We start from the raw sequence: 21,927 nt of genomic DNA, 5'->3' as shown, positions 1-21,927 counted from the left end.
ATACCTAGTTCAAAAGTGGTAATGAAGAGTTTTTTCAAAAAGTAATTTAATTTTTACAATTACAAAACCTTTGAGAAACATTCTTGAACTTTTTTGTGTAGAGATGTTTCTACAAGTGAAGCTGCAAAAAATCACCAGGAACTCCGTATTCTGTAGAGCCACTTATCTAATTGGCGTTCTAGACGGACTATAAACTGAGAATATCGGACAGAAAAATTAACGTTAGATGATAGAAATAAGAGTCTTTTACAAAGCCGTCGCGACGCTTGTTGTTGCCAGCGCCTTCAATACTGCCTGTGGCGAGTTCTCAAAATCGTGTGTAGTTTCTACGAATACAGTGTCATTGCTTACGAAATAAACCTATACGCTCTCAGTTGATATCTTAATCTGAAACAGAAGCTTAAATAGTTACTAAGGCGAGCAAATCGTCGTGCTTGGGATTTGTAAATACGGCGGGACAATCGGAAAGGTTGAAGACCTACAGATTGGTAGTGTCAATCCTTAACCATTTTAAAACAAAAGGAGTGAAACTTCCCCTCGCTTCGAGCACTGGTTTCTCTCATTTTAACTGAAATTTACTCAATTTACCATCGACTTGTTAGCCCTGATTAGAGATATCTTCTGAGAAATGTATGACTTTTCGAAAAGCAACCAGCGTGTGTGTAGCCTCTCAGGATAATTGAAAATCAGTGAAGTAATTTATAAATGTACGGAGGAAATTTACCAGTGGAGGAAGGACCTGTGTCGGTGAAGGCAGGCTAACCATTTCAAAAAGCATCTGTGTTTACGAAAAAATCGACTCAACCTATGATCCAGCTTGAACCAATAACAGATGGCACTGAACGTACGAACGTAGGAGCTCCCATTGGCGGGCTTCGCGATCCTGTGGGTGCAATGGTAGGAAGTCCAAGAACGGGAAATAACGTTAAAAGCCAAAAGCAATCACTTCACAAAACATCTACGGAAACACCAGCCTACATCGGTAGTGCTCATTATTGTCGAGCTATTGTGAAGTAAATTGTGCGTGGTTGAATTGTAATTACGGCCAGGTAAGAAGTGATCGACCTCCCCGGAACCGAAGAAGCACAAAACCGCGCCCCCCTTTTGGTTTGGCTTAGTGCACTGGACACATGGGCCGTCGCGAAAAGCTCCGGGCGACTTATGAAGGTCGACAGGCCAGGAGACACTTGAGGGAGGTCGACGGACAGGTCGGTCGTGACATTCAAACACTGCGTTTGTTCTTTCTTTTCCACTCCGAAAGTGCTCCCTGTTGCTGCTGCAGGTTATGGGCCCAGCACTAGTGGAAAGGAGGAGTAGTTGAGTCTGGTATCCAATTGGAAGGCAGTCGAGCCGGAAATCCGTCGGAGGTGGTCGATCCGGCAACTCGAGGAGGGTCGCGAGCCGCTGTGAAGGGCGTAAAGCCTTGAGGATGGGCTACAAACTGCAAGGAGCGTCAAGCCAACGGAAGATTGTCTTCGAGCGAACAGAAAGCAGGTTGTGGTCGAATGAGCCAGGAGATGATTGTCGGGCGAAACCGAAGGAAGGTTTTGTCGAGCGAAACTTCGTCGTGTTGAAGACAACCAACAACTTCAGAAGACTCCGAGACGTGTGCCGGTTGAATGGCGCTTTCAAAGGAATGTCACAGCAGCAAGGAAAGATTGAAGCTGAGTGCGTGACTGATATATGGCCGAACAATATTTTCATGATTTTTATTAAATGATCCCAAACTATTGGGCGAGAATATATGAAGGGGTTTTACCGCGCCCTAAGATTGCGTAAGATTGCGTTATGCTTCTTCTGTCCATTTTTAAATGTCCTTATATTCTAACTTGGCTTCAACATTACTCGAATATTTCCGGCAGTTTATCAGAAAATGTTATTTAATTTTGTTTACATGGTGTTCCGTCTCACGAGATACTCTGATCAACAATATTCCTCCAATTAACTCGGTCCATGGCAACCGTCCTCCAACTCCTCGGGCATCCCACATTCGCCAGATCACGGTTCACTTGGTCTAACTACCTCGCTCGTTGTGCCCCTGTTCGTCTCGTTCCTACCGGATTGGCAGCGAAGACCTGTTTTGCAGGACAGTCGTCCGGCATTCTCGCAACATGTCCTGCCCAGCGTATCCGTCCATCTTTCGCCTTCTGAATACTGCGTTTGCCGTACAGACGCGCGAGCTCGTGGTTCATCCTTCGTATCCACACTTCGTTCTCCTGCACTCCGCCAAAGATGGTTCTTAACAATCGTCGCTGGAATACTCCGAGTGTTCGCAGGTCCTCCTCGAGCAATATCCACGTCTCGCCCTCATAGAGGGCTAACTCTTCTCGACCGCAGTTGTCGGAAAATGAATGTGTGGTTTGAAATATGTTCGGATCGCAGCATTTTTGTATCAACCGGCACTACCAACCAGGAGTTTTAAGCCAACGATTGTACCCAAAAGGTTTCATGATGATTTCGCGGGATTTGGCCTCATACTACTACACAGCAAAGTCCCCATCGTGTCTATAAAAACCCGCCCAACATCCCAGAGCTTCGCTCAATTGAGCAATGCTTTCATCCTCAAAGATTCTACGTATTTAATTTTCCAGACTTGGGGTGATCCAAAACGGCATTATAAAAGTCTGGGATTCTGGGTCTCAAACTTGTAAGCGTCAAATAACCCTTTCATCGAGGTTGTAGTGATTGGTCGCGAGTAAATGTAGTTTTCAAATTTCGCAGTGAGAGAAAATGATGGGTAATGGTTTTCCCCAAATAATGCAGCCTTCAAAGCCGACGACAGCGCCACAAGCTACCAGTATGCAGCCAGGAAGCTTCAACACGTCACAACCAGATGGCCATCCATGGTAACCTGCGCTTCTTGGTAAACACGCCGATCGGTAGCGACGCCCGACGAATTGAAGGAGGAGAAGCGATCGTGTCCGCCACAATGGGAGAACAACGACCTGTACTCGCGGTTCAAGGCCGGTCACATGCGGCTACCTAGTGCTGGCTCACTTCGATTATTACCACGAAACGTAGAAGTACAAGTGCGAATACAAACATAGCACACAACTAAGCTAAAGTGTTACAAACCAGACACCAGGTAAGCCATGCGACACCGAACCGCATTTTTGTTCCCGCTGAAACACGTAACCCTAACGCCTGAATCTCACAATATGCGCCTAAGTCTTGGGACAAAAGCAACCATTTGGCGGGAAAGAAGTCAACCTGGTCCCTGAACCCTGGTCCTGCATCGGCCTTGGTATTGGTCTCGATCGTCACGGGTAGCCATTTTATCCGGGTGATGATCATACGTTGGAGGTTTGTGGTCGATTCCGAATCACGCACCCTTCGGATCGACCAACCAGTTCCTCAAACCGTTCATTCGTCCTTGTAGCCGAGATTCCCGGAAAGAACATCCCCGTTTAAGGTAGGAATTGGACCGACAAAGCAGTTGGTCAGCAGCAGTAGCGTCGATCTCGTCGAAGCTCCGCTATCTTCGAAACGCGACAACCATGGCTTGGCCCTTAAAGGTACCGTAACCATCTGATCATTACTGCGCATGTACAGTAGAATTATTGTGACATTTGTTAAATAAAGATTGAGAAGTGCATAATTGGGGTTTTCCTGATCTTAGAGTTCGAACTCTCTGCGATTTCCTTGTGATAAACGAGCCGCCCTGAGGACTAATAAATGGAGTCCCTGTGACGCCGGTGGGGTGGTAGGTTTTAAAACTTACAAACTCCAAAGGATAGCTTACGAGGATGTAACAAACAAACTGTGGTGTAAAGTGTCCGTAATAAAAACACAAAAAAAAAACTTTTATATTGCCGCAACTTAGAAAAAATAAAGAGTGATACGGGCAAAATTTTGCCAATATCAACTTGACGTATTTCTTTCAATTTTGCATTTAAAAAACCTGAACACCCCTCATTTTGAAGGTGTGTGTGTGTAGAATGTTGCTCCTATTTTGATATTGGAATTCACTCTTCAGTTGTCAAAATACCATCCGAGGAAGAAGAGCAGCGTATCAAAATTTTGCTCGCGCATCGCGAAAATCCGAGCTACTCGCACGTAAAGCTGGCAAAATCGCTAAAAGTTGCCAAATCAACCGTTACAAATGTAATTAAAGTGTTTGGGGAACGTGTGTCGACAGCCAGGAAATCTGGATCTGAGACGACAAAGAGAGTTGCCGGTAGTTTCAAGCGAAATCCTAACCTCTCTTTCCGAGATGCCGCAAATAAGCTGGGTGTATCGTCTACAACCGTGCATCGAGCCAAAAAACGAGCCGGACTATCGACTTACAAGAAGGTAGTGACTCAAAATCGCGATGATAAACAATATACGACGGCCAAAGCGCGATCCCGAAGGCTGTACACGACGATGCTGACGAAGTTTGACTGCGGTGGTAATGGACGACGAAACCTACGTCAAAGCCGACTACAAGCAGCTTCCGGAACAGGAGTTTTATACGGCAAAAGAAAGGAGAAAGGTAGTAGATATTTTCAAGCACATGAAACTGTCAAAGTTCGCGAAGAAATATCTGGTTTGGCAAGCCATCTGTACCTGTGGCTTGAAAAGCAGCATTTTCATAGCTTCCGGGACTGTCAACCAAGAAATTTACATGAAAGAGTGTTTGAATAAACGTCTGCTGCCTTTCCTGAAGAAACACGGTTATTCCGTACTGTTTTGGCCGGATTTGGCATCTTGCCATTACGGTAAAAAGGCCATGGAGTGGTACGCCACCAACAACGTGCAGGTGGTTCCCAAGGACAAGAACCCTCCCAACACGCCAGAGTTCCGCCCAATTGAGAAATACTGGGCTATTGTCAAGCGGAACCTAAAGAAGACAAAAAAAACTGCTAAGGACGAGTAGCAGTTCAAGGCAAACTGGCTACAAAATCTGATGGCAGGGGTTAAGCGTAAGGCCCTGCAATTCGGATTTGGAAAAGCGGAAGCCTAACTGAATATTTTTCCTGAATTTTATACTAATTAAACTTGAAAAAGAAATTTAATTTTTTTTAATTAAAAGATTTCACCGATTTACACACGTTTTCCTTGACCAAATTTTGACCGTATCACCCTTTAATTCTAAATATGTTTGAATGAAAACGATAACTCCATATTGTTGTTTGGACTTCCCGGAATTAGAGGTATTTCGTATTGAGTGGGTGTTGGGAGATGAACACGTTAAAAAGTGTGAAACATATATCTATCCCCTTTTTTTAATTTTACTTGCTAACTTTAGTTTTAAACTAAAAATTTTCCATTACAAATTTCGTCGTAATATCATAATAATTTTATAAATAAATAGAATGGATTCTGCACAACGTGAAAGTCGCCTAGAATTCCAGCGTACGTTTCAAATATTTGCGCGCATTGGAATCTACAGGCAGAGAATCGATGAAAACCGCGAGCGAGAACGTGATTTCGACGATAAAATGTGCTCCATCGACCGACAATGGAAATTCTAACCACCCACCCCCCACAACGGACAACTGGCGGAATTGCATGGAACGGCATGGCACATGGAACTTGCCTGCCATTCGTGAAAATCGTGCTCCGTGAGAATCAACGCTCTCTTTCTCAGAAAAACAAATGCTACCGAGTAGGTTCCGACTCGTCCAGTCCGACAATACTTTGTAGAAACAGTAAAGGAATGCTCCCGCGAATGAATCGGAACCAGCTGTTCAGAGGCAGCTCTAGCATTTGTTCTGTTCTGTTCTGAAACAGACATCGCTCGAACGCATCTCCCCACATCGCATCAGTTGCTTGCAAGATCTCGGTCGGTGTCGGCAGCGAGTCAGAATTTCTCACGGAACGATACGCGAAACTTCCTACATATTGCGCGTCGATTTCTCCCTAGCAGAGTGGTGGAAGTAGTGTGACGCAGTGCCGTAGAACAAGTGGAATAATCCACTACGAAGCAGAACAAGTTTCGTCGCCCCAAGCCCCAAAAACGTGAGTGAGATCACTGTGCTTGTTTGCTCCATTCCGGTGGATGACTGACTGAGTCAGCAGCAGAAGTGTTACAGTACATCGTCCTGCACGTAATCCTTTTTTTCTGTTTGTGCCCAAAAGGACTCTCGAACGTCGCAGACCAGCGCTAGACTCAGGAGGAGCAGCTGAGAAAGTAACAGGACGCGGACGGACGAACAGACGGTGTCGTGGCCAGAAATCAGGCGCCTCCTTTTAATCGATTCTGCTGGAACCTACCTAGTGGCATTTTTTGAGCAGCGCGTCTCGCCAGAACATCTAAAATGTTCAGCGGATTCACAGGTGAGTACCTACTGGTCGTTGTCGAAAGACGCAGTTTAAATTCTACTGTAACCTGAACTGTTCTCACCTGATTTGAATATTGATTTGTCTACAATTTTTTTCTCTTAAGATTCTACAGAATCTTGAACCGATTGATTTTGCTGATAGCACATTCTACGTTTTAGTTTTTCTTTTGTGAATAACCCTCATCCAACCATCGCCCTTTGAAAATAGGCCAGCAGAAATAAATACATTTGAAAACTAATGGATTTTCAAACATCCCAGAGCTTGGTTTCGATGAAATGTTTTGAGTTTCGGTTGCGGAAATTAAACCGCGGAAAATTGTAAAAAATCGTTGTAATATATACAAAAAATGCCAGTGTCAATTATCCATCACAAGCGTTTTTCGAATGGAATGGCAAATATACGTTCGTACAATGTCGTTCGAATCGATGTGTTCCTGTTTTCACATGGCATGTCGTCTTGTAGCGTTGGGGCCAAAGTTGTGTGATGGTTGGGTGGGTACAGTTCAGCCACACACACTGCTCTCTAGCTCTTCCTACGTTGTTACAATTTATAGTTTTTTTTTGTTTTTTATTTAATGTTATTTTTTCCCGCTGATCTGATGACCTCGTGGGTCACCTATTTATTTTGTGACAGAAAATACACATTCCTGCACAAGTAATTCAATCAATTACTACACACCGCACCGGTGCAGTAGTGGTGTGATTTTTTTCCCTCCCGTCAATGGTATACCAAATATGTAAAATCGTCGCGTTGTTTTGAATAATAATAAGGTGTTTCTCTCTGTCTCTCAAACGCATGCTTTAACACTACATTTGGATAGGAGGTGCAACGTGTAAGTATCAGACATAATGAAAATTTTGAGTTAAATTTATGCAAAGGTGAGATCACTTTTTCTCAATTCGTTTGTGGTTTTATTCTGTTAAGGCTGTTAGACAGAAGAAGCAAAACAGAATATCTACCGAGAGAAAATCAAACAATAATTCCTGTGTCTACAAACTCTCGTAATCTACGAAAAACATGCCGTTGCAGACTTCGATATTAAAATATGACTCTATGTGGTATTTTTAAATGTGAAATTGTGCCAGAATTAAGAGGTTTTTGAAAAAAAAAAGTGTGTTTGCACTATCATCGCAGCGTTACAATGCAGACACAAGATGTCGGAATATCGGAAAAATAGCATTCAAAAGACGAAGAAGAATCTTTTCCGACATGTGTATTAGGGTGGAAATAGTTGTAGGGAAGAAAAATCATGTACGTATTTTGAAAACCGACCATATACATTTTGTGGATTGGCCCAAAAAACTGACCTTGGCAAAATTTCAGCTCAATAGCACTTGGTTTAGAGGTGCCTCAAAGCGCTCAAAGTTTCCGTTTTTCTACCCTCAAAAATCACACCAAAGAGAAGATCAAAGAATCGGAAAAATCAAAATTTCATTATTTATGCTAAATGACTTAAAAATTCATAAAACGTCGGAATCTGGTTTTGCCTAAAAAAAATTTTGATCAAAAATCGACTTTAAAATTTAAAAAATCACCAAAGGGGGGAACAAAGGAAAATCGGAAATTCGAAATTTTAATTTTGGTGCCAAATGACTTAGAAATGCACGAAACAACCAGATTTGGTGCCATTTCGAGAAAAAAAAATTGGCCAAAAAATTACTTTCTGGGAATTAGCCGTTTATCGGATAACAAGTCATTTTTCGGAAAACCAACTAAGCTTGAGCTTGCTATCAACTGCGGTCCACCTACCCCCCCCCTGGCCAACGGCATAATGGTTGCACTTCGTGATTGATTCGAGAAAATCAACATTGCACAATGAACGAAATGAAAGGTGCTGGGAACAAACAACACATTCTGACTGTACAATTTTGAGGATCTCCTACTTTCAAATAAACCAAAAACGACGCCGGCCAAGTCCAATAGAGAAGAAAAACACTAGTATCTATTTTTTTTATCAAAACATATCAGCAGATTACCTAAAGGCTTCCAAAAAAAACCTGGAATAATTTTTGATAAAAATCGATAAAAAAAAAACGCTATTTAGTACCTAGATCTTTAGAAAATTATTTTCAAAGAAGCAGAAGTCAAAGTTTGGGCCAAATGCTTCGATAGAATGACGGCAAACACCGTTTTCGCTAAAACTCCCTTGTTTCTTAACCGATTTCTATCATATTTATAGTTTTGAAAAGCTTATAATTCGACTCAAATATGTTTCTCAGACAATTTTCAGCTACAATCAATAACTTTAAAGTTATTTACAGTAAAAAAAATTTTTATGAAAAAACATGCTTCAGGAAAAAGGCTGTAAATCAGTTATTAAGTGCTCGAAAAAAATTTCACTTAGTGCCTGAGAAAGCTGAAGTTAGAATCTATATGTTGCACATATGAAACATTTTTTTGAGATCATGGCCACAAAAAATGTAAAAAAGTTGTGTAAAACACGTACTTTTCAACCGATCAACCACCAAAGCTGTTCCTGTTACAGTAGAAAATTTTGAAAAAGTGAATTGAAAAGTAGACGTAATTTGTCACATTTTGGCATCTTTAGATTTTTTAAATACTAAATACATAATTTTTGACGGCTTTTCAAAGGTAGTTGTTTTGCGAACTTTTTATGAATCTGGATTTTCTGAAACAATCCCTACACCCAAATTCAGCTTTGCACTGGATTTTGAGTACGTTAACGTAAGGTTTAGGCAATAAAACTATATGCAAAAGAAAGCAAATTTCATGCCGGTTCTGGTGATGTAACTGCATTGGCGGTGCAATGCTTTACAAAAATATAATAAATATATTTCTGAAAGTAAAACTAGAAAATTTGAGCTAACGCTTGTTTGTTTTTTCGTTTCCTTTCATCCGTCTTCGTCTGCAAAATAGCTTTGAAATATTACCACCCACTGCGCCCGTCTACCAAGCAAGAATTTGCGCTGACTTTTCAAAATTCAGATTCTACTTCACTGTTTTTTTTATCATATTTTTGTCAAGCATTGTACCGCCAATGCAGTTACATCACTAGAACCGTTATGAAATTCGCTTTCTTTTGGATATAGTTTTATTGTCTAAACCTTACGTTAATGTACTCAAAATCCAGTGCAAAGCCGAATTTAGGTGTAGGAATTGTCTCAGAAAATCCAAAATGATAAAAAGTTAAAAAAAAACACCTACCTTTGAAAAGTCGTCATAAATTATATATTTCGTATTTTAAAAATCTAAAAATGCCAAAATGTGACAAGTTACGTCTACTTTTCAATTCACTTTTTCAAAATTTTCTACTGTAACAGGAACAGCTTTGGCGGTTTATTGATTGAAAAGTACGGGTTTTACACAACTTTTTTACATTTTTTGTGGCCATGATCTCAGAAAATTTGTAAAAAAATTTTCCACATATGCAACATATAGCTTCTAACTTCAGCTTTCTTAGGCACTAAGTGAAATTTTTTTCGAGCACTTAATAACTGATTTACAACCTTTTTCCTGAAGCATGTTTTTTCATAAAATTTTTCTTGTACTGTAAATAACTTTAAAGTTATTGATTGTAGCTGAAAATTGACTGAGAAACATATTTGAGTCGAATTATAAGCTTTTCAAAACTATACATTTGATAGAAATCGGTTAGGAAACAAGGGAGTTTTAGCGAAAACGGTGTTTGCCGTCATTTGACCGCTCGCGGTATGAATAGGTATACCACATGCGTTATTCGAAAACCGTAACACTTAAAAAATTTTCAAAAACGCAAAAATACTTGCATTTCAAAAACAAAAATAGTCCTGTCGTTAAATTTGCGAAAAAACAATTATATAAGGAGTAATCATCGTTTAAAGTTCAAAAACCGTCATTTGACCGCTTCCGGTACGTTTAGTGTTAAAATTATGAATTTTGAGTACTCTCAAAAAGTATTTTTCGATCAAGAAGTAACGAGCTTTAGCGAATTGTTTCTTTTGAAAAACTTATTTAAAAAAATTGTTATGAATAATTATCATAAGTTAACTTCTACAAAACGGCCAATGATGTTTTCAAAACTTATTTTTATTAAAATTAAACAATCGAAGTTTATATGAAATTTGAATGCATCGGTTCTCTTTTTTGTTCATCAATTTTGCTGCTTCTCAGTTCTTTTTAAAAACATTACTTTTGAAAATTTTTATGAATTTTCCAATTATATGCATACCTTTTTTGAAGGCCACATTTAAACAGAGCGTCTATGTTTTTTTATTTCAATGGACTGTGGCCATTTGCATGGTCCTAGTTTACATTTATTCGATGAGATCTTTTCCAACAGGTACAATTTGATAATGCCCAAGCGGGTTTTAAAATTAAATAAAAACGATCGTATGCGTTTCATTTAAAACTCGTAGTATTTTAAAGCCTTCAATTGCCTTCAAATGTGCTTGCAATGAAAAACTAATTTTTGAGGAGCAAAAACTTTTTCCGTCATTGGTGAAAAATTCTTTCAGAATGCAGTTTAAAAAAAACTGATTGGAACCTGGGCGTCTAAGGTAAATAGAAGGAAAAAATTAGAGAAATTTCGAATTAAAACGCGATCGCGCATTTTTCGGAAATCCAACTCCAGAAAGTCAATTTTGGCCAAAGATTTGTTTCAAGGTAACATCAGATTTCGACGTTTTAAGCATCCTTAAGTCATTTGGCATCAACATTAAAATTTCAATTTTTCCGGTTTCTTTGGTCTCCCCTTTGGTGGTTTTTGTAGGTAAAAAAAACGAAACTTTAAGGCACTTCTAAATCAAGTCAGATAGAGCTAAAAATTTCCACAGATCAGTTTTTTGGCCAATCTACAGAACCGATCATATAGGTACGGTTTTTGGAATTCGACATGACCCTTTTCGGTATCATCCTAATGTGTATAAAGCGGAATGAGAGAAGGTACAAAAAATTAAACTTCACAAGTGAGGTCCCCAGGATCAGAGGAACGCAAGTGCCAAAATCATTAATAATAGGAACATCTTTAACTCTGATAGCTGTTGCACGTTAAGCCTGTTTATCTGTACCTAGGGGAGATGAGGGCATAACGAGCACCCGAGGCATAATGAGAACTACGCTTTTCTACGAAAGTGCGTATTTTCTTAAATAAATTTTCATGAGGATTTGTTTCGTACTTCCTATAGTATTAATTTTTCACAAAAAAAGGAATCTCCTTATCATCTTTACAGAGACATTTAAAAAAAACTAGCTTGGTTCTCAAGTTACGAAAATATTATAATTTTTGAGCACCACGAAATAAGCTCTTATGATCTTAAAATAACCTTGATCTATAATGTACGCACTGCAAAATGATGTACACATTGTTTCTCAATTTTTACCATCAAAAAAATTTTTATTTTTCACTTTTATAAATTTTAAAACACGTTTTTACTTAAATTTGTTGACTAGGGGCATATAGAGCACCATATTATCGAGGCATAATGAGCATTTTCTGCCGTAGAATCTAGCAGCGAATTAAAATTGATTTATAGCGCCACACCTTGACTAGTTTTCATCCGACGATTTAGCCTATTGGTAAGGTGTCGGAGAAGTAATCAAAAGACTAGAGTTAGATTTCTGTTCGAGGTGATATTTTTCCATTCACAATTCATGATCGATTTCTTTATTGTTACATTATACGGCTAGTAGCATCATCCTCCGAACAAAGCACTTAATGTATGAGCGTGCGTGAATTGTTTGTATTCTACAAACAGACCTAGATTATTTTGTTATTGCTTTGTTTGATGAATGTACGACTCACCTGACTTCATCGAATTGAATTCGCTGCTAGATTCCCCGGCAAAAACGCACATCTTGCTCTGATTAATGGTGCTCATACTGCCTCAGGGGGGGTTCTCATTATGCCTCCACAGTGGCTGGTTTTCAGCTTTTGGCAAAATTTTTTAAAATGCATTTTTTAACGTTTTCATCTAGTTTTTCACGTTTCAGCCCGTTAGGGAATAGGCTTTTCAAGTGTCTGAACACGAAACAATAATGTAACCTCCATATTATAGCTATTTTCTATGGTTAAATAACCGTTTTCCTTAAGGTGGCCATTATGCCCCCATCTCCCCTACTGTACATTTTTCAACCATTTGCGAAGCAATGGAATTTTACAATGGTTAAAAAATGGTTATTCAACCATAGCTTGGAAAATAAACATTCCATAAAATCACAGGTATTGTAGAGAGCTTATTGCCTTCCCGGACACAATATCCAAAAATCTCATACAAACTCTGGGCTCGTTGAACATTCCGTTCTCATACTCCTTTCAAATTTATGAAGAGCTAAAGACAGTTTAAGTTTTATAATGATTAATTTTCTTCAACAACTCGTATAACCTCAAATTCACAAAATTGTCATTCATAAAGTTATATCATTTTTCAGATGAAATAAATAAATAGAAATAAAATCTGTAAAAAAAAAGTTATAAAAATTATCAGACTTACGGTGCGTGGTAGATGCTTGGATTGTTTTGAAGCTTACCTATAAAAAGAAAGAAGTGTATTTTCATTAGTAATGATTCGATAAGTTTATTTATTCAAATCTACTAAAAAACATAGCATAAAAGGATTTTGTGTTTTTCATTCGTTGTGATGTAATTCGATTCGAACAGAGCCCACAAAGAGAGCAAGACAGAGTGACATAAATATATTCCCGCTACTTATGACTCGGGCGTATGTCATGTTTTTAGGCTTGCCTCTTGTACTCTTCCTAAATTCATTTACAATATAATGATACATGGATCATGTACTAAAAATAATTATTTGAAGCATGATTTAAGTAAAAAAACCACAAAAAATCATTTAACAACCTATTCTTACATTACTAATTAGCTTAGTTTTAAAAATAACTGAAAAAAATTGAACTGATTCTAACTGAAAGATTAGAAGAATTTTCAAATAAAAGGAAAAACTTTTTCGATCAAATACCGAAAGTTAGTTTGAATTTCTAAGGAAGATTGGTTGTACATATTGATTTAACTGATATACAAAATTGGAAGATTTCAATTGTTCCTCCCCTCTCTTTCAGAATGACAAAAAATAAAAATTTAACGGATTGTTGAATGGATTCTTGTTATCCATTGCGGATTTTTGAAAATTAGCAAAAGAAATATTCTACACAAGCGTTAGAGAAATTTGCCTCTCTTTAATAATTCAAATGTATCTTCAACAAATGATAACGTCAAATCAAAACGTCGATTTTTTCTGTTGAATAATCAATAATCAAAAAGGTCAAACAATCAAAAACTTGAGCACAACCGCTCGTTTCTATGATTAAATATTGATTCCCCCAACAGTCGTAATGAATGTATAAAACATTTCCAACACTTATGCCGTTTTGAAATTTAATTCATGCGTTAGCCCACATTTGCAGTCACCATAGCAATCAAGAATTATAAAACAAAGAATGCACTAAAGGACTGCCGGACCATGACCGTGACCTTGCCGGACACAAACCCGGATGACATCATCGCTGTTCGGTTTTGTATTTATTCTGTACTGTACATAGTATGTCTATACTGTTGGCATATTTATTGCAAGCAGGCGACACCAGGCGGCGGCACCAGCGGGTGGGCTATAAATGCTATCATCGAAATGATTATCATCATACCACAATCGTGCCCGGCATTGGGCGTGTTCTATCAACTATCAAACTACACCATCGAAGTTCGAAAGAATAGTTAACCTTATGAAACGGTGAAATGTCCTCGCGAAAGCCAAGAGAAGAAAAAGTAACCGTCATCATAATGTTTAGGGTACGTCGTTTTGCGAGACGCCGACCGACGTCCTTCGGAGCGCCGCCGCCTTTTTACACCAAAGGAGTGACAATCGCGTGCAGCAGCAGTCGACAAATCGAAACTTTCCTGCTGAGTTAGTTTTTTTTTTTGCTGTTACAAATCATCAGTAACAAAATGTGAAATGATACAGGACCTATCAGGGTGCAGGTATTTTGTTCGTCACTTTGTGAGGATTTTGTATTCAATTGATTACGACGTCCAAGAGCGACTAAATAGAAAATCGTGAAACTTTGACCTGTTTCTCTAACTTTATTACCAGGCGTCGCTTGAGTTTCGAACATATTTGTTAAAGGATCTGACCCGAACAACCAACCTTTATAGATTTTTGTCCGAACTCGATGGTTATAACTTCTTTTTCTTTTTCGTCGATTTGTGTATTAGATTACGCCTAACTTTGAGTTTTAACCATTTCTCGATCAAAAGAATATATTAAGATATTCTAACAACATGATTTTCTTTTTGATTTTCGGGTTTTAAGGATTTCGGAACAGTACAGATATTACAGAATTTTGAAAGCGACGTACAGCTTTGCTAGATATAACTTTTTTTTTGTTTCGATTATAGTCGTTCTTACATGTTTGTGGTTTCTTTTAGACACATGCAATGCGGTTGCGCTGGGAGGACAATGCCAGCGATCAAAAAAGCTTGTTAGTGCCAGCCCGACACAGAATCTTATGCCGATAATTCCACCTCCAATGAAGGTCATTATTGGAGTAGATTCTGATTTGTGGGTGTACATTTTGCTAATTTCATCGTAATCGGACTGGTCAGGGTGCCTCAAAGTCCCCCAAAGTTTGTATATTAACCCTAAAAATCTTCTTAGGGAAGGGTACATTCAATAAGGAAAATAAAAAAAAATGGTATTTTAATTTTTTTTCTCTAGGGTGGTCCTGAAAATAATCATTTTTTCGGGGGAGAAAAAACCTAAATTTTAAGCATTTGAAGCATCGTTTTTTCAAGTCCGATTGAGCGATACTTGCGTTTAGATAATTATTCGAAGGCAATCCTCAACTTAAATAATTTTTATCTACAATGTCCTAACCACAACGAACTGCGGTCGAAAGTAAACTTTAACGTCAGCACACAACGAACGTTTTACGTATATTAATCGAAGATCACTTATCGACATCAGAATTCAGATAAGCTACATCCAGGGTTGCCAACATATATTTTCAATAATCAGGGAACTGGTGAAATAAAAATCAGGCAAAATCAGGCTACATATGTAAGTAACGGAAATTCCTCTCAAAGTGATGACCTTTTTTTTTTTTTTTGGTCAGCACTCTACATTTTTACTGTGTTGTGGGCCTATAATTCTACTGAATCAAAGCCGAACGATTCCTTTTCATTCCCTTTTTAAGATATGAATTTATGGGAATCTGTCGATTGGTTTCATTAAGCCACATTTTCGCTTTTTAACTTCAGCCATGGTACCTAATTTAGTTCCTTACTACCCATTTTTCATCACATTCGCAAAAATCAGGCAAAATCAGGCATTTTTTGAAAAATCTGGGAAATTCAATGGCTTTTCAGGTTGTCAGGCAGAGCCTCGAAAAATCAGGCAATCCCTGAAAAATCAGGCATATTGGCATCTCTGGCTACATCGGATTCATTTTCTATACCTACAACATCTAATAGTAAATGTTGAAATCTTGTTTGGCGTCTATCGAGAGAGAAAAAAATTGAAACGCAACATCATAATAATATTATTCTTTGCTTCTGTGATATTCGCCTCTATCGAAGGAGGACGCTGCGCCGGGATGATGTCATCCTCCGCGCTCAACGACGCGACGCTCGTTGGTGCCAGAGTCGCTTTTGAGTAACGGAATAAAAATTATACTTCATCTTCTCCTATAGTGGAGGTGTGGAGCAACTAGAGTGGGTATCTGCCTACCGGATAGTAACCTGCGAGTTGTACCTATAGAAGGGATTTTTTTTCTTTTAAATTTTTGTATACATTTAACCTCTTCACTTTAATAAACCACATTCTTCACGAGATGTGTGTAATCAAAAAATTCTTCCTTTTAATCGACAACCAAGCAAAATTGCGCACGCGGAGAGAGCGCCAGCAAAAAAAACAGACGCTTGTAAATGCAGTGTTTAATTTTTTTTTTCTCGAGAGTGGTCTAATTTTACAATCTCAAAACTAGATCTGAGAGAAAACATACTTAGAACAGGCGGAGTATACCTACCTAGTATAGGTTAGGTCGGTATTCTCAGTCAGACAGAGGTGGAACTTATGGTATGCGCGTTATTTCTGTTTGTATCTGCCACTGCTGGATCACGCCTCGCGGACCTTTGTGCAATCCGATAGCGTCATCACATTCCTCTTACAGCTGCAACAGTTGAAAAAAAATGTTATTATCTTTTAATATGATGTTTTTTTTTAAATTTTCAAATACGTCCTTTAGAAAATTTCAAAAAAAAATCTACTGAATAGGTATAACAATTACAAACGAAAAAAAAAAAATAAAAATCTAGAAATCAATTGCACAGTAATTAATGTCATACTCCATCAACTGTGACAGAATTATTTCGATATGTCTCTATTGAAGGCTAGACTCGTGCGATATCACAGCAAAAAAGGAATGTTTAACATATTAATCGTTCAAACGTGTCGATGTTTTCAACGTTGATTGAACCCAGTGGTGTACCTCGCTACTGCTTTAAATGGACAACAAATAGAAACATGATCTTGTGTTGTTATTTCACATACTGATCCAATCATAGACGTAACTAAGGATATTCCAATAAGGTCATCGTACCCAAGGACTGCGGATGTGATGCTACTTATGTAAAATTACCAAGGTAAAGTTAATGCTTCCAAACTGGAAAGTCTATTGTCAAAACAAAGAGGATTTTAATGAACAAAGGTGATTGAATGAGTAAAGAATTTTTGTTTTTCGATGTGTACTACCAACTTATAAAATGATGATTATTTTCAACAACTGATGTTAGATCTTCCAAACGATTTTGGTTTTATTGGAAAATGGACAATACATAATTACTATGGTTCTATCTTATCCTAAGACGCGGGAACGCTTTCAGACACCACGTATTTGGCGACCGTAACAACTTTTTTAACGTTTAGTTACACATAATTTTTATCTTAAAAAGCAAGGAATTTAAAGTGATAGTTGCATAATTTATACGCCTTATCGGTGAAAAGTCATATCATTTCTAGTAAGGACCAAAATTGCAGTATGTGATGATAATGCTTAATAATGATGATACCCGCTCATTTTCACCATCATTCATCTCTTCTAACTTTTCATCCATTAAGAAAATCCAATAAATGTATGATGATGATAATCTCAAAAACCGGACATTTTCCTCTGTTATAAGTGAACAAATAAAAAATCATTCAGCGAAATTGACTCTTTTTAATTGATTTGCACTTATACAGCATTAATTTCAATTATGAAATGAATTTGCGGCTTTATCGGTGAGGGTTAAAGAGTTGAAATGAAAGACGGATAGAAGATCAGAAGAAAATTCTAAGGTGGTGAAAAGAGCGAAGAGCATTTGAAATAGAAGCTTGACCACATGCTAAATTCTTTGTCCCGCATCAATTAACTGTATAGAAGAAGTAGTACCCAATAGAGAAGGCACTACATTTTTCGATACAGTTAATCATGGATGGTTCGACCGCCATGTGAGTGTGCACATGTGCCGAAAATTTTTTGTCCGTTCGGTTACTTCATCCTCCTGACTCATATAGTACCTCTGTAAGTCTAGTTTAAAACAAGTCTATTTCTTGAAACGTCTATAACTTTTCAGTTCTGACAAATCCAAAAAAGTACATGTAGGTACATTTGGTTTCAAGCGTTTCTGAGACATTGCAAGGAACATTTTGGATTACGAAGACTTGAGTTAAAATGAGTTAAAGTTTGACAAAATTTGAAGTAAGAAATTATTCATATGATTAGTATTGGATTGATTCCGTTGTATTGGAAATTATTTCGGTGAATGGGAATTTGGTGAATTTAGAAATTTCTCATTAGTTGTTTGAAAGCGTTCTAAGATTTTAAATTTTGTTTTTTTATAAGGTGCTTCTTAGTTTCTTGAATACAGTAGTTTTTCGATTTTATCACTGTTTGTTTTTTCAATACTCGCTAAATTCACGCTCGATTTTATCACGCTTTTTTAGAAATCATTCAGAAACCATTTTCAGGACCTTAATTTTCTTTCAAAAGCTTAGAGCGTCTTTGTTCATGACATTTTTTATGGTTTATGTTATGGTGTAAAAGTATTCAATAATATGAAATTTTCATTGAAGCAGCTCACTTTAGCTGTATAGTTTTTAAAATCGTCATTTGGATTTTATAAACATTTGTAATAATGGACTTAAGTATTTTAACGTCACGCAAATGCAAGTGTTGTTTTTTGTGCTTGGTGAGCCGCTCTTAAAAAAATAAAAAAAAATATATTTTTCAATTAAAAAAAAAGAATTAAAAATGTTGAAAATTTCTTTATATTGAGAAGAGCAGATTCATGTTTTAAAATGTCTTTGTTAAATTTTGAGAAATTTTTTGTATTTTTGAGGGATCAAGCTGTTTTTGTGGATTTTATTCATTCATGTGTATTTTAGTGATTTTAAAAGAGTTTTTAAAATATATTTTTAAATTAAAAAGAAGAATTATAATTTTGATAATTTCTTCATATTGTCAAGAGCAGAACAATGTTTTAAAATGTTTTGGTTAACTTTTGAGAAGTTTTTTGCATTTTTGAGGGATCAAGCTTTTTTGTAGATTTAATTACCTAATTCAAAGAAAAACTTTTATTGTAATTTTGTAAATCCTGTGGCCTATATTTAACTGATTTTTTTATACATTCATGACTCGAAATTAATTTCTTAGTCTGTTTATGAGAAATGAAGACTTATGAAAGGATTCTCTCAATTTCATTGAATGCGATGAACATGATTGCTATACACTACGAAAAATACTATCATGTATGCCATAAGAATTTTATGATAAAATTCTCTTATGAACTGGCGCCATAAGAAAAATAATTTAAATTCATAAGATTGTCTTATCAAGAGAAACAATTCTTCGGATGAACATTCTTATTTCAATGAAAGGTTGCTGCTATTTGTAAGAGGGGTTTATGGAACTAGAAAATCACGTTTGATGAAATAATCCAAGATAATTGATGTTAAAAACGTTCAATTTATTTTCTGGATAATTTGTTTAGATATATGAAGAAATGTGTCAAAAAAATCAATGATTTGTGGAAGTGATTGATCGTAAACAAATGTTCTCTTGATTTTCTCAATTGTAATGTTTGTAAAAATAACAAACTCATAAATTATTCATGTTATTTGGTGAGTTTTGGTTTAGTGGCCCATAAATCCCCACATTTTATTTCAAACACTCTAAGATTTTTTTCAAAACATCCATAGCCTGGTAAAATCAATTTTTTAAATTCAAATATTACTGTCAAAAGGTACGTTAGAAACGTATTTAGAACATAAGTCTGCGTTCTTTCTGTCTCTCAGACAATATAACTGTGAAACCTTCTTAAATTAAATGAGTTAATTTAAACTAAAAGTTGATTCAAATTTCGTGTAGCAATCTTGAAAGAGTATCTTGCCCGATTCAAGTCATGTTTCAAAAAGTTTCAGCCCGACTGGATTACAAATAATCTCTATCGCTTTGATCCACCGTCTGGTCTGGATGACCCTTTGAGAGGTTGATTTTTTAAATACATTTGCATAAATCATGTGTAACATTTTCTCAATTTTTCTTCCAGCATCTCTGAAGAATCTCGGCAGCAAGGCCGAGGGCCTGTTCGACAAGAAGAAGAAGGAGGCTCAGGATTTGGCCAATGAGAAGGTCCAGTCGGCCCAGAGTATGGCCGAGGACCAGGCCAAGAAAACGCAGGAAGCCTTCGGCAAAACCAAACAGGACGCCGAAAACTTGGCCACTTCAGCAGCGTCCGAAGTCCAGGCTACCAAAGACCAGGCCACGTCCGTAGCTTCCGGAACCAAGGAGGTAATGAGGATTGGGGTTGAATTTGTGGATTCAGATGGGAGTTACCAATAATTCGTTTTTGTTCGTTTAAGGCTGCCGGTACCTTGATGGACCATGCTAAGCAAGCCGCCGAGAATGCCGCTCAACAGAGCGCTCAAGTCGTTGAGAAGGCTATCGAGGATCAGATGAAGGCGGCTGAAGAGAAGATCGATGAAGGTAGACCTTTGCTTAGATAATTAACTTACAGAAGACACTAATTTATTTTATTTTTCAATTAAAGGCATGAAAACGGTAAGCAATGAAGTGGACAAGAAAATGCAAGATGCTAACAAATACGCCGATGAGAAGCGAAACGATTTGGTGCAGGTAAAAACAATAAGGACTTTCAAAAACCAGTTTAAAAAATTAAATAATGCATTTTTTAGGGAGTCAACAACGCTGCAACCAAGGCGCAAGAATCGGCTACATCAACGGCTGCTGGACTTCTCGGAAAAATGAACATTGGAAAGTAAATCTTCTCTCTAACATTTTAACAGTAATCTCTACAACTGAACAACATGCAAACTCAACTTGACAGAATATTCCCTTGAAACATTACAAATGATAATTATTAATCTGATATTTAAAAAAAATGAACATCGAATGAGCGCAACAGTTTTCGTCGCCGTGATTGTTCCAGCTTTCTAATGAAATAAATATTAAAAAAAAAAACAAATAATCAATCCAAAGTTTTTCAACACACAAAATGCAAAGCATCGCACGAAATTTTTGAAATTTTAATGCTTACCTGATGAAATGCGACCAGTTCAAAGCATATGGCCTTAAGCATACTATAAATATAAGTAATGCAGAAGATAGTATACAATTTAATTTTGAATCAAAGAGAATAATCTATAAACATATTATATGATATAAACTTCGCTGATGCCTCGACATTTTCAAGCATACACACAAACAAACACACACACAAGATGTGATTTTTTTCTAGACTTTCGAAATGAATCTTACAATTAAAAGAAAAACAAAACAATTACTACGTAGAAGCGAAATGATTGAAAGCTTTTTGAACAGAGATAACTTTTTTGACAAGTAGAAATTTAGTGCACCAATCGAAATGATTGAAACAATTGTTGAATAAATGTTACTCAACTTAGCTGGTTGTTTTACTCGTCAATATCCGAACATTTTTAACCTGTAGTATGAATGGAGCAGACCTGTACCTAGATTATGTTGTTTCAGTTCTTTATATGTCTAGACAATTTCAATTCTTAAAAATAATTTAAAAACTATCCTCATTCTAGAAAGCGAACTTGAATCTAGATTTTTCTTTCAAATCGAGACTAGGGTAAGGGACCTAATTGAGACCAGGTCATTATGGACCACTATAATATTGTATTGGAGAAATATTATCCGATTTTTTTTAAATAAAAAAAAGAATCTGAAACATTGCAGGGATAGTTTTTTTGAAAATAAGAACCGTTAAAACGTTTTATTTATATAAAATTCATTTGAATAGTACCTACTATGAACTTAAATAAGATTTTTCAATATATTTCTTAGTTTTAAACCTACAACTCTGATAAAAAACTTGGTGTTTGAATTCAAAAAAATATTCTATTGAAACAAACTTCTTTTTATTTGAAACACTGTATCATGAGTTTGATTCTAAAGGAAAATTTTTGAAACAAAGCATTTCCCGCATAAATGAGGATTGTAACCAAACGGTTTCCTTAATAGTAAAGCGATGATTTGATGAAGCGTAAAAAAACGTTTAGCAAACGATTATTCAAACCGTGAAATACATTAGTTTAATCGTGAATTCCAAATTCACAGTATTTTTAATATGTCGTTAGGTTATGTAATTGTTAATAACCGTTAAAGCACTTGTATGGAGGAACTGTTCTA

General features: G+C 37.0%; 1 protein-coding gene across 2 annotated transcripts; it reads left to right on the top strand.

The window, feature by feature from the left end:
* Positions 1 to 5,695: 5,695 nt before the first annotated feature.
* Positions 5,696 to 21,175, top strand: LOC129747252 (uncharacterized). Of its 2 annotated transcripts, XM_055741361.1 has the most exons (7): positions 5,696 to 5,943; positions 6,064 to 6,261; positions 7,088 to 7,099; positions 19,802 to 20,043; positions 20,115 to 20,238; positions 20,303 to 20,388; positions 20,448 to 21,175. In XM_055741361.1, the coding sequence occupies exons 2-7, from the start codon at positions 6,243 to 6,245 to the stop codon at positions 20,532 to 20,534; spliced, it is 570 nt and encodes a 189-aa protein (XP_055597336.1). In that variant the 5' UTR covers positions 5,696 to 5,943; positions 6,064 to 6,242; the 3' UTR covers positions 20,535 to 21,175. The 2 variants fall into 2 exon arrangements, with proteins under 2 accessions (XP_055597336.1, XP_055597337.1); XM_055741362.1 differs by lacking the exon at positions 7,088 to 7,099 and having other exon boundaries at positions 5,699 to 5,943.
* Positions 21,176 to 21,927: the final 752 nt, after the last annotated feature.

Source organism: Uranotaenia lowii, chromosome 2, assembly GCF_029784155.1.
Source record: "Uranotaenia lowii strain MFRU-FL chromosome 2, ASM2978415v1, whole genome shotgun sequence".
Taxonomy (NCBI): domain Eukaryota; kingdom Metazoa; phylum Arthropoda; class Insecta; order Diptera; family Culicidae; genus Uranotaenia; species Uranotaenia lowii.
This window is presented reverse-complemented; position numbering and strand designations above follow the sequence as displayed.

What these genes read in the sequence shown, in the direction of transcription:
- LOC129747252 (XM_055741361.1), top strand. An exon ending in TAGCTTCCGGAACCAAGGAG is followed by an intron (nt 20,044 to 20,114) that starts GTAATGAGGATT and finishes TGTTCGTTTAAG; the next exon opens with GCTGCCGGTACCTTGATGGA. An exon ending in AGCGAAACGATTTGGTGCAG is followed by an intron (nt 20,389 to 20,447) that starts GTAAAAACAATA and finishes TGCATTTTTTAG; the next exon opens with GGAGTCAACAACGCTGCAAC.